The sequence below is a fragment of the Portunus trituberculatus genome, chromosome 49, assembly GCF_017591435.1.
Source record: "Portunus trituberculatus isolate SZX2019 chromosome 49, ASM1759143v1, whole genome shotgun sequence".
NCBI lineage: Eukaryota > Metazoa > Arthropoda > Malacostraca > Decapoda > Portunidae > Portunus > Portunus trituberculatus.
In genome coordinates, this window is record NC_059303.1 from 4,022,376 (window position 1) to 4,036,403 (window position 14,028).

At 39.0% G+C, this 14,028-nt stretch overlaps 1 protein-coding gene across 1 annotated transcript in view; it reads right to left on the reverse strand.

The window, feature by feature from the left end:
- Positions 1–10,190: 10,190 nt before the first annotated feature.
- The window catches only part of LOC123499059 (slowpoke-binding protein-like), a 124,245-nt gene continuing 120,407 nt past the window's right edge, over positions 10,191–14,028 (reverse strand). The window contains 1 exon segment of the mRNA XM_045246653.1: positions 10,191–12,682. Coding sequence (XP_045102588.1) covers positions 12,404–12,682 — 279 coding nt within the window. The 3' untranslated portion in view covers positions 10,191–12,403.

Here is a 14,028-nt window from a genome sequence, read left to right on the forward strand (position 1 = left end):
GCTCTTCCCGACAGAGGGCCAAGCCACCCTGTCGCCCTCAGAAGGTCCAACCTTCGGCCTAACACTGATCTGCCTAATTTTTTCCACTGCCTCCCAAGCCTCTTAACCTCCTCCTTCAATTCAAAGATGAGAACTTCGTTCGCACTTTTTCCCTCACTTAGCTTTCTGATTTCCTCTCGCAATTCTCGGTGCTCAAGAGAAAGAACTAAATTCTCGCTCTTGAGCCTACACACCATACACTCAGAAAAGTCAACGACCTTCCTGTCGTGCCCACACATCTCACACACAACAAACTCTCCCAATCCCACCTCAACACTCTCTTTCACGCACTCAATCACACTCTGATATACCTCAGTAGCTACAGCCATACTAATTTACAATATGTTAACTCACAAACAAATAAAAATACTTGGTGACGGCGGGGTGGGGGAACCGCGGTGGTGGGAAGGCCTAAGTGAGGTCAACTAATCCTCTTTCAAGGTCAACTTGACGGTTACAAGCCTAGTCTCCTCGCTCTACCAAAATACTTTTAACTCACAAACACTGATTCTAACCACTATTTCACTCTAATCTAACACTTGCAGTACACACTGCAAGTTAACACACACGTGGGGGTATGGGGCGGTACAGCTACTACAGCAGCCAGTCTTGATCCCGGGATGTCACTTTGATTTTTATGATTTCGCTTAATTATTGTTCCTTGAGATTTTTTTTATTAATTCTGACCAGGAAAAAAAAAACATATCAATTAAAGCGAACTTGCGGCACTGTCCTCAAGAAACCGTCCCGCGTGCTCGCCTCGATTCCCGGCTCCCAATTCGCAGCTCCTCCACCCAGCGGATTTGACGTCACATTAAATGAGAAATATACAGTACAGATATGTCATGTATTTGAAGGGTTACACAACGGCAAAAAGGTTGAGAAACGCTGCCTTATTCGTTACCATATTTATTATACTCTCTCTCTCTCTCTCTCTCTCTCTCTCTCTCTCTGACCAATAGCGTGGCTAAACAAGAATTCAGTAATGAGGAAATTCAAATTCAAATGGTTTATTGACAGAAAAACATCAAAAGGGGCAGTTAGCAATGAGCAGAAATGAGGATCTCTCTCTCTCTCTCTCTCTCTCTCTCTCTCTCTCTCTCAGGTAGGATCTGAAGGCCCGGTCCCACAGGCCTTGCGGGTGAATTGCGACTGAATTACGCACGAAATTGGTAGGCATTCGCATCCGCACTGGGTGTTTCTTTCGCTCCCAGAATTTTAAACTGCACAAAATTTTGGTTGCGGATGGGATTCGTAATACATTCGCAATACATACGCAATACATCCACTATTATTCGCTGTGTTCGGCCTTTATCCGCAACTCCCGGATAATTACGTGTTGGTAGCGGAATGGGAGCATATGTATCGTGCATGTATACCGAATGTATAGCATACCTAGCAATTATATGAATGCATTCTAAATACATGGCGTATAATTTGTGAACCAATAGCGATTGGATAACGGTAACCCAAGATTGTATATAAAGTGAACCAGAACTGGACTCAAATTGTCATCTGGTTCTGGAGGAGTATACACCTATATACCATGGACTCACAAAGATGCCGTCTGATTGTTGCTTTCACCCACAACATAACAGTCAAGTTGCACAACTCTTGCAAGTGCTCTAGGAAAGAAGACAAAAAAGACAGTCAAGATCGGTCTGGGTCAGACCTTTGATTGGCAGAAGATTGGAGCTGGGGATTTACGATAAGCTGATGGTGGAGCTGCGAAATGAGGATCCAAGTTTCTTCCAGAATTTCATGAGGATGTCCCCAGCCATGTTTGATGAATTGCTAAACAGGCTAACTCCAAGACTCACCAGGCCAAGCACCAAATACAGGGACATGGCGTGTGGCTGGAAGTTGCCACACAACACCATCACCAAAGTTGTGAGAGAAGTCTGTCAGGCTATATTGGAGGAGTACCTGGATGAGCAGTTCACATGCCCTAGCACTGAAGAAGGATGGAGTCAACTCTCCATTGAATGGATGCAGAGATGGAACTTACCCCACACCATTGGGGCCATCAATGGCAAGCATGTCGCATGCAAAGCTCCCCCCAAGACAGGCTCTGAATACTACAACTATAAGGGCTTCTTCAGCATCATACTGCTGGCCATGGTCAGTTCAGACTATAAGTTCCAGTGGGCAGACACGCACAGTGCATCCGCCGTCTCCGGGATACATCCGTTCTGCATCATCCATGCCTCCGCGACGCGCTCGCTATTCTTTCGCTTTGTTTGCAATGCGTCCGCACTCCTTTCACAATTCATACACAAAAAATACGCTATTTTCCCGCACTGTGTCCGTTTTATACCCACAATACTCGCAATACATCCGGCCTGAAATGAAGATATTTTTGACCCCCGGACGGCTTCCACAATGCTTTCCGCTTTTGTTCGTAATACATCAGCGACACATTCTCAATACATGTGTAATTCATACGGTTCACATCCGCACAGTATTGCGGAAAAAAGTGCATTTTTGCCGCGGGTGCTTGCGGACGGCTGGAACCCAGCAAAATTGGCATCCTCGATTCTTTCGTATTTCATCTATAGTTATGTGGGACCGGGCTATGAAATAATCAAGGAGGTTGAGAAGGTGGCATGATGTCGCAAAATTAAGAGAAGCCAGCGCGCTATTGGTACGCTGCTGCCTCTATCCCATACAGCCAAAACATTACCACCACCAGCCACCCATTAAAAATACATGGGAACGCCCGGGTTAAGGTGGGTTCACACGTGCCAATTTGCGACTGATATTTTACATATGTAGAGTTTCCGACTTACAATTGATGCCTAGCGACTGCAGAAAGCAATCTCAAAACAAAACCAACATGTTGGTCTTGCTAGTCGATTTGCGACTTTATTTACGTCGTGACGTCACGGAGTAAGCATTGAAAATGGTCTCCATGTATAGAGAGATGTTAGAGTTGGTGAGGGAAAAAGAGCACACATTTAGGATCCCAGAAATGAATTATACAGTAAAAAAAAAAAAAAAAAAAGCTTGTGCAAATCGTCGTTCGACGAAATAGCTGCCACTCTACAAAAACTGTTTCCCTCAATGCAGGGTATTGTTGGAGGTAAGGATTGAATGCTTGTCAGGATTTAATCTGATCGCAATTGTGCTTTAATCTTCTTAAAATTAACAATTTTCTTATGACAAATGTAGGCTAATTTAGAGTGTGGTACACACCTTTCTTTCCTTCTACTTAGGCAGGGACGTATCAATCAATCGTCAATCATGGGGGGGGGGGAGGTGGATGAGGCAAACGCCGGGGGCATGTCGCCTCACCCATGGTCCAGACTGTAGCCTCGCCTTCTCTATGGCGCCAATCCAGGCGGTCACGCCTTCCCGTGCCAAGTAACTCCCAGCAGGAGGCATCGACTTGCCGCAGCCATAAGTTCTGTGGACGTCCCCTTGGCCTCCTCCATGCTGGGTTATCCCTTTCAGGATCGGCTTCCGGGTAGCGTGCCACATGCTCATATAGTCTCAGTTGGCATTGACGGACTATGCTGGTAATCAGCCTCGAATCATTTTCATGGAGCAATCGCTGATTTGATACAAAGTCATATCAGCGGTACCCCATAATCCTGCGAAGGATTATGGGTACCAAAGACATCAATTCGTCTCTTCAGATCGGTGTTCAACGTCCATGTCTCACAACCGTAGAGTAAGAAAGGGATCATCAGTGACTTGAAGATTCGAATCTTCGTCTGTCTGCACAGGGACATATCCACAGGCATTTTCTTTTCTGTTAACTCTTCCGATACGCCAAAAGAAGTGCACCCACAGCATCAGCATCATCACTGGAGAAGACATCTTGGCGGATAGCTGTTTGTTTAGGTAGACAGAGAGATAGTTTTTTTTTTTTTGACGACAACATATATTAACTTAAGATTACCACAATTTTGGATCCATCCTAGAGCATAATCTTGAATTACTTAAATAAAAAAGGTTTAACTTTGTTATCAAAGAAAAAAAATACAGTATGATAATATATAACCAGAAAAAAAAGAACGGTAGAAACATTCCACCAAAGATATAAAACACATTATTAAACAGAAAAAATATGGGCTATCATGTTAATAGGATAGTTTGAGACTATGTCTAATTCTAAGAATACAAATTCAGAACTAAATTTATAATGGAGCATACCTACAGTTACATTATCAAATGTGCCACAGAATAAATCATAAAGTCCAATTAAACCGTACGCGTTACGGATATGCTGTGAAAAGGGACACTTTTATGACATGATCTTGTCTGCACCATTCCGCAGGGGCATAACCGTTCCTCCAGCGGCAGACGGCCACGTCCCCATCTGTTCAACCTGCCCAGTGCCCACCTTTACAGCCAGCCAGTGGACTGACAGCCAAAAGCGGCTAAATGACATTCTGTGGTATTCTCTAACTCCAGGGTCCACAAGTGCATGTATACGTCGTGAATTGTTAAATCAGGATTTATTTCCTTATACGTACGTTACTTTTCTTGATGAATCCGAAAGATAAATGTTTTGCTTTAGGGATTCCATACTTATGGCAATATCATATTTGTGATGGAATAGTACGTCCGATGGAAATGTTTAAATGTTTTTTTCTGCTGTACCTTTCATAACCCACACCACAACTTCCTCTCTGTATATTCCTTGGTCCAGCCTCAGCTGAGCTAGTGTCTACGTGTTTCCCGTGGATTTCATGCACCATGAATGTTTTTATTTTTTATTTATTTTTTTCATTTTCACACTATTTACTGAACGTTTTTTCTTTTTTTTTTATTATCTAAAGGAGGTGTAGTTTTAATTAATGTTTAATGTTAATTTGTGAATGGTGTCTGCATCCTTTCCTCCCTCCCTTCTCTACCATTTACTACCATTAGCTGAAAACGTGTCTCCAAGGTAAGAACACTTAATAAACTTTTGCTGTTATTTCATATATTTTCATGAATTGATAAAGTATGCGTGTGTACGTAACTGAAAAGGCAAAACAAATTTCTCCTATCTCCCCACTTCCTCCTCCACTGACACTTATTACAGTATCACGGACTCGAGTGGTGGGTGGGGAAAAATGTAAACAAACCTCAACGCCGGTCGGTACGACCTCTCTATCTCTCTCTGGGTCGGCCCTAGCCATTTAGGTGCCCCCACTCTTGACACTGAAACACTGGATGGATGGATTTTCATTTAGGCGCCGCAAACTGAAACACTGAAACGTCTTGCTTCTCACAAAAACAGCATAAAAAAAGATGACACGACGTTACCTTCATAGTTGGCCTTCTTTTCCTCCTCTTCTTTTCTTCTTTTTCTGTTCTGGGCGGCGGAGGTATTGGTTGGCCTTTTCATTTCGACAAAATAACATAAGGTTGACAAACCACCTGTAAGCTACTCTCTCCTTCCTGGCTCCGAGTCCTCTGCTCTGCGTGCAACGTGACTCAGTCCTCACTGACCCATATGCGTATGTACGTACTATCACGTGACTACATCAGAAGTGACGAACATGTCTTTTTGTTAATATCTTCCTTTTATTTTATTTGTTGTTTTCAAGACAGAACACAAAGGGAGATGGCCAATGAGCACCGCAAATTATTATATATATTTTTTTCTCCCTCTGAGGGGCGCTGCGGCGGCGCCCCTCCAGCAGACAGCGTCTTAGGTGACCACCTATAATATTATGGCCAATGCCAAGGTCAGGTCCTCTCTCTCTCTCTCTCTCTCTCTCTCTCTCTCTCTCTTAAAACTTCATTTATTCAATTAATAATGTTTACAGAATCGTCATCGAGCTCTTCTATGATTATTAGAGAAGCCAATCTTCTGTGGGTGGCCATATAGGAATGTGGTAGGGTAACGTCCCGTGGAATGCACCTTCCAAGATAAATATACTTTATGAGTAGTTTATCTATTTATATTATCTTTTGTTGTTTTATTATGATTCTATGCAATAATTATTATTTATAAATACTTTTTCATACCTGAAAATGCGTAAAAAAACAAAAAGAAAATTAGGGGTGCTTTTTTTTGGAGAGGCTGCAATGGATTAGAGGCATTTTAATGAGAAAATTTTTTTTGAGATACAAGATTTTCGAGATATGAGCTCCGTCACAGAACAAATTAAACTCATATCTCAAGGTACCACTGTATATATACACTTTCTCTAATGAATAATACATAATGAATAGAGGAAAATAAAATGCAGACTTGTCTTCAGAACGGATGTGTTTCATGATTTATTGAGAGCAAAAAGAAGCTATCTAGCATTGGTAAAACAGACATGAACAAGTTAATGTGTCTGAGATTTGTACCAAAACTGACAACCCATAAAAACTGGAGGGAATTGTTGCCGTCACTCCTGCAGCCTGCAGCCTGTCCAGTGCCTGGTGCCCACCAGGAGCCTGCCCAGTGCCTGCTGCTTTGCATGTCACCTGAACTACAGTGGATGCTGCACTGTGTCTCCACATCCACCTGTACCAACTCACTTTGACACATTGCTTTCACATTACTTGGTAGGCATCAGGACTTCATGAATCAGATGAAAGGTGGTGAAGGGCCATCCTGGGCAGCCTTACCTAGGCACCCTTCAGACAACCTGGCTAGACATACTCATACCTAGGAAGGGAAACCTAGAGAAATCTAACTTAAACATTTCAATGGATACCATCAAAATGTCATCAAAGGAAAAACTTCTTGCATACACCCAACAGGAAGATTCCCATTGGTGGAATACAATGAGTGGGCCTCCCCCAGTGGCTTTCAATATTAGATATGTCCTCTTGGGTAGCAAGGTAGCTAAGGGACATGGCACAGACAGCTGACGTGGCAAAAGGGTATGTACAATGAAAGAGTTGTCCTTCCTGCAGTTGAGGGAACAGCAACCACTTGAGGACCGCCAGAGATGTACTGACAAGAACCTTCATGTTTTGTTCCTTCACCACTGGGAGACACCTGAGCCAAATCTCGACAAAGATGTATTGGAAGGAAAGTTTAAATCACTCAGCTGGAACAATATAAAGTAACCAGAATGATGTCATGTGTTAACAAATATATACTCTGTATCAAGATAAAATAGATATGTTAAATACAAACTGGCCTGAGTACTGGATGCTGTTAAGGACAGTAAGGTAAGCGATATGCAGAACTCGACTGATGACATCATGGTGAATTTGATGTGGCTGACTTATCAAGATGCATTCCTCCCTAAACAATCCAGCAAGATAAAATAATGAGTGGAGCAATAAGAAGTAAGGAGTGCTCAGGCTACTCTGCTGCAGGAACACAATTGTAGCATCTACATTTGCAGAAAAACAAAACATACTAGAATCATGAAATTTTGTTCACTTCTACCTTATTGGGAATTCTGGATTTCATGAAGCTATGAAATTGCACACAATAGTATAGCTGACTTTAATTTCTAAGTTATAAAATTTTGGGAGAATGGACTACTCATTAAAGTTACCACTACTGTTATTGCCCACTTCACATAATGCATGAGCCTACCAGTGATGAAGCATATATGGTACACACAGAGCAAACAATCATGCCTAGAATCAAAAAAACAATACGCCAATATTTATTTAATTTAGCTACACACGATTTCTTAGATTTATTTCATCACATGTTCCAGCATCAAAGCAGATCAGGTAGTCAGTCAGTTGTTGACTGTCTCCTATTTGTGGCCATAAGAAGCAACCTTTTGGTGTTCTGGTGTCTTAGTTGCACTGGTTTAGGCAACATTGTGGGAAGGGTCATCAGCTCTCAAGCCAAATATAAACTTCCAAGCTTACTGAGAGAAACTGATTCATAAGTATGCAATATGCTTACTTAAAACTGAATGGAAAAATAATTGTAATGCCAAATCAACATCAAACATTACATTGCCTTTGACTTTGCATCATGCCTGCTATGAGCTGTACATACATCCAGTAACACAATATGCTGATAATATTCCCCTGTTAGCTCAAATGTCCTTACATGTTCTTGTTCTTCAAATTAAGATTAGAAGTAATAAAGACAACATAAATCAGTATAAGTGAACACAGAAAATCAGTCCTACTTGCCAGCCTATCAATTCTTGGTACACTTAAAGAGGAAGTAATAGGATACCAAAATGATGAAACATTCTCTTACAGGCCATGAGTAGTACTCTCTCTTATTGCCATACTGTCTACAAAAATATATTCTTTATGATACATATAATTTGGCATCACTTGGGTGAAGCTCCCCTTGTGCTCTCTACACTTGGTCATCGTGGACTACTGGAGTGTATGCTGCCTGGTACACTCAAGGAACTAGGGATCTCCAAGTAGAGGTCATGGATTCAGATGAAAGAAAGCATTGTAACTGTAGAAACAAACAAGATACAGCCATATACTGAGAGAAAGTAAAGATTGGATTATATAGTCATCTTGAGATGGAATGCAGCATCAATTATACTACAACAGAATGCCAAGAGAACTTCTCACTATCCTTCATTTTTGACATTATTCTCCCTAAAAGCCACACCTGTTAAAAAAATCAATGGTTCTCTACTGATGTCATACATTTACCTATGTTATAAAATACAGAGGTTGCTGTACATGTTTATCTGTTAATGAGCAAATCACTTGTTCTGGACAGTTGTGAATGCACCATATGTTCTGCAGCAGCCACCAGGCCACTGACAAGAGTGCAAATTTTGCATCACTCTATTTGTAATCAAGACTTCTAAACATCCTGGAACATCAAAGGTATATTTCTCCCTTAATCTAACACCATTAATGCAAATCAAAACAAATAAGTTGGGACTGATGGGAGTTATAATGGCTAAATTCCTCAATGTTTTATACAGAAAAGATATAGAACAGAAATGTACATAATTACGCATGCAGACAAATTTAAAGTCCTCTCAAATGCTAGACAGAGTCCCATAACTGTAAACTATAGAGAAAATATTCATACTAAATAAAAGTATGTAATCACAGACTCTAATGTATCTTTGGTGTTATGCAGAGTAAAGCTATCATTATGAGATCATTATGAGTTATATGTTGTATAGGAATGTATCATAGAATGATGAAAGCCTCATAAAAATTGCATATTTTCTACATTGAAACTTCCTTTCAGATTATTTTTTTTTTTGAGAACTATTTAAAGTAAAAGAGCAGTGAAGAATATTGACTGTACACAAACTCTGCCTGTCCCTCTGTCATGGCTGTGTCTTCCCACTCCCTCATATTCACTTGCCGACTTTACTGAAGTTTCTTACATAATGTGAAATTTACTTATTCTTTTGATAATGTGCATAACATGAAAGTTATCACATGAGTCATAAATCTTATGTATTTAAGAACACTTCATCATTTCTAGTTAAGATGGCAGCAACTACTGTGATCCCTTCTCAGAAATGTCATTATCACAAGAGGGTTACAAGTACTGTACTGTATAAATATGGGGTTGCAAAACATTGATACTGAACAACTCTTCAAAATAAATTCAATTATTTTGAGCTTTTTGAGCTAAACTAGCTTACAAAACTTCCAATCAAAAACTGAACACTGCTTGATAAATCTAACCTGGCCGGGAGGTTCCTGCAAGTACGAGTGTCAATGAGCTGTATTGCTAAGTCTCCCTCAATTACATATCATAACCAACTGTATGTCATCAACAAGAACCTATGTAAAGGTACATACTGTAAAAAATATACAAATTTCTTGTCTGTATCACATTTTTCAGTATTCAGGTCAACAATTTTTCAAAAATATATCCTTGAGATCATACACATGAAGCTTATTAAAGTAAATTACAGGCATATACAGAATATATATATATATATATATATATATATATATATATATATATATATATATATATATATATATATATATATATATATATATATATATATATATATATATTGAAGAAAAGCAACAGTAAAATTACCATTTCTATTTAGACTCTGGTGACATTTTGGGACAAACATAATTTTTCCCAAAACATCACAAGAGTTTAAATAGAAATGGTGATTTTACTGTGGCTTTTCTCCAACTTCTATGTTTTACACTTTGGCAGATCTACACTCAACCAAGTATATATATATATATATATATATATATATATATATATATATATATATATATATATATATATATATATATATATATATATATATATATATATATATATATATATTAAGGAAACATATGTACAAATGGTGATCAAAATATAGGTATATTTTCAATAAAAGTGTGAATATTTACAATAATTGGAATTTTTAATGAATGGTAAAAATTTATATGTTATGAATGATAGAAAGTCATGAAGTTTTAGGCTTCCAGCAACTTTTTGTTTGTTGATCATTCCACATAAAAAAAAAAAAAAGATAATTCTGCTAGTTCCTCCTTTGCAACGAATATCTGAAAGGTGATTTTAACTGTGATGAATGCCAAAGCCATGTTGAGATCTATCGGATGTTGAGATTAATCAGTTAATCTGAACTACTCATCCAGCAATGGCTCTTTTTTCCTTATCTCTTCCTACCTGTACACTACAGTGCTTTAAAGCACATATGACCAATTGCTTTCAGCTGATCAAATTCATATTACGCGAGTAGATTTTATCACATTTAAACTAAATCCGTTTACATATTATACAGGATATAACACAAGTTTCTGCAGATATTGCTAGCAGTAAAAGTACAGGTTATTCTAAGTAGAAAATGTTCTTTACACATATACATTTTGAGGTGTTGTTTAGCTGTGGGATGAAATTTAAATGTGGCCAGGTAACAGCGGCCAGCCTGTTATCTTGGCAGGACATGATAACGTGATGTTTGATGGTAAAATATTGAGTTATTCATTCATCATTTCTACTGGTTTCAGAGTAGTACTGTATTACTGTATGCTGTAATGAAATGAGTATGTTGAAAGAGGTGATTTGCTGATAAACACAGGAGAATGATACCATGGCTTTAATTAATGACAAATGAATAATATGCTACACAAGATCTTGCCTGCCCAAGCATGGAGGAGAAATAAGTAAAGCTAGCAGGAAATTAGGTGACTGATAATCAATCATTTGCAGTTTCACGCCAAGATGGTGACAATGAATATTTAGATTGTATTGCATGATTTTGACAGGAAAAGCTTAAAAATGTCACATGCACTTACAGTAAGATAGAGTATGTGGACATGGTGTTTCTATGCCATAAATATCAACATGGCCCAGCCATTGTATTTGTCATCCAGCCACACTCAAATTTCATGCCATAGCTTAACAAATCCTCAGAATGCATATGTGCATAGAAAATTTTCCACTTAAAATAATGTGCACTTTCTTTTTTTAATACCAATATCCACAGAAAGTGTGTGTTACATCCTGTATACAGTATTTGAATTTGCTTATCTATTCATTTAGTGTGTGCATGTATATTCAGTATATATAATGATGATCTCTTTTTCCAGTATGTATTTTTGGTTTTGTGTCTGAAGTTCCAGCTGGTAATACACAAACTGATACAGAAAAGGGGCAAAGTAGATTCAGGCAATGAGTGATTAAATGATACCTGACACATTTCATGAGAAAAGACATTCTTAATTTAGGTATTTATACTGAGGAAAATATCAAATTAAAATGTGATAAATTCTTGTACAAAAACTCAAGACCTACACTGGCATTAGGTCAATAATTTTAGTAGATATGCACAGCAAAATATCTGCTGCATGATATAAAATGATGGCATGCTTTATAAAATCATAGCATAATGAAATATATTTATATACATATACATACATGAAACACTTTAATATTATTGCATTAATGTGATTAGATTTTATATGAAAACTTTCTTAATTCGGAACAAAACATTCCTGTGCTTAACAGTGTTCACTCAAACAGTAACAAAACTGTTCACATCATCACTACTGCCTCAGAGTGGCGGTGCACATCACTGCAACAACTCATGTCATGGTTACATCACAGCATCCATGTGGTCCTTGCCATTTCCTCATATCGGGCTGCGGCCGGGCATGGGGCTGTCACATGAGACACTGGTTCAGCCCTATGGGTGCTTCAGCCTGTCACAGTCACTTTTGTTCTGATTTATAAATGATTCTCACTACAACTATGGGAATCACGTGGCACACATCCTGCACCTTTGCACTTTGGCAGTTGTTCGAATTGCATCGCAGGTGCATGAATCACTGATGAAGTTATCCACTTTTTAGCGAATGGCCTGGAAAATGAGAAATTACTCTTCTTTTTTCTTCAATAATAAAGGAGTAAGAAATGAAAATATTCAAGATAAGAACAACACTACTATAGAGGGAGCCATGGGATGGGTGCAGCAGCAGCTAGCGCATTAGACAGGAGAGTCACACCAGCACCACTACTACTGGGTCACGTCCATGGCTGGCCACGCTTTCCTGCATGGCCATTCTGGGTCAGGTGATTTGTGTTTGGCCACTGGGAGCTGCGTGAGTCTTTGGGCGGATATCGAGTCGTTGTTAGTGGGCGGTCGTTGTGGGCCTGGCTGATATGGTTATTTCTCATTGGGTGGTTCTGAGGGGTGGGCGGCGTGTGTGGCGGAGTGTGGAACACATCCTGACAGACGGTGGATGTGGAGGTGGAGGTGGGGTGCTGAGGCGAGGGCACCTCCAGCAGGCGGTGTGTGGGGTGCTGCAAAGATATGTGGTCAAGCTACCAGCAACAAGCACAACTGGTGGGGTGGGGGGTGAGTCGCACTGCAGACATACACTTACACTGTTACTCAACAACTGTGTCAAGAAAATGTAATGTGAAACTAGCCAATCTACGTGGAGGATGTACTCATTACTGATCAACTTAGAAGACATTGAATACCTGTGAGAATGGAGTAATGTTCTTTTACATTCTGAGTAAATGAAATAAAGTACTTAGTTTGAGGCTTTTACTTTCTATATACAAATGCAAAATCATTCAAGAGGGACCACTGCTATATGAGTTTCTATTTCTTTTCTTAAAAATAAATACATTTGCTCAGTGCATTCATTACATTAGAAAAGAAACTGTGTGTGTGTGTGTGTGTGTGTGAGATAGGGAGAAAGATACAGAAAAAAGACATGAACTCAGACACACCCAGTATTACAATGTGCTAAGTGAAGACAAGTGTAGTGCAAATTCATTAATCAGCAAACACCACTCAACCACTTTAAAAAAATAAATGAATAAAAATTTTGTGGCAGTTCAGCACAGGTCACCCAGCACTCCTCATGTCCCACTGATGCTGGACTACTGAAGGTGACCTGTGCTGCACTGATCCTTATTATTTTCATCTTTTATCAACTATTTTTTTGCTCATTATAATTATATTCTTGTATATTTTCAAAACTAGAAAAAAAGGAAGCTGATAGATGTACAAATAGATACTAGGTCTGAAAAAATACTCATATCATTACAACATCATTTCATGCCAATTTAGGTGCTGACAGTCAACAGCAAGTACACAGAAAACACAACTGAATGAGAAATGCAAGAAAATGTGTAAAGTATGAAAGAAAAGTTTAAAAGAAATAAAGTAATATTCAGGATAATAAAACAGTGTGTGTGTGTGTGTGTGTGTGTGTGTGTGTGTGTGTGTGTGTGTGTGTGTGTGTGTGTGTGTGTGTGTGTGTGTGTGCACAAGAGATGTAGAAAGCTTTGGGTTTGGCACACTTGGCAGATAAACATAAAAAATTCATCATATATACATTGAGTGAGTCTTATTGGTACAGCACCAGCACATAAAATGCAATTAACATGTATGTTCAAAAATATCTACATACATATTTACAAAAATGGGGGTAAAAATGCACATTCCGGAGCACAGCACCACTGCTGGCTTGGAACACTGGCACCAGTGTGAGGGACAGTGTGACATTCCTTGGTGTTCCATGTTTGTCTTTTGAACAGTCTTACTGAATTTTGTCATTTGCATACACTTACATTTTAGTAAAAATGCAAAAAATTGGAAATCACTAATTTACTTTAAAAATGCATATTGATGA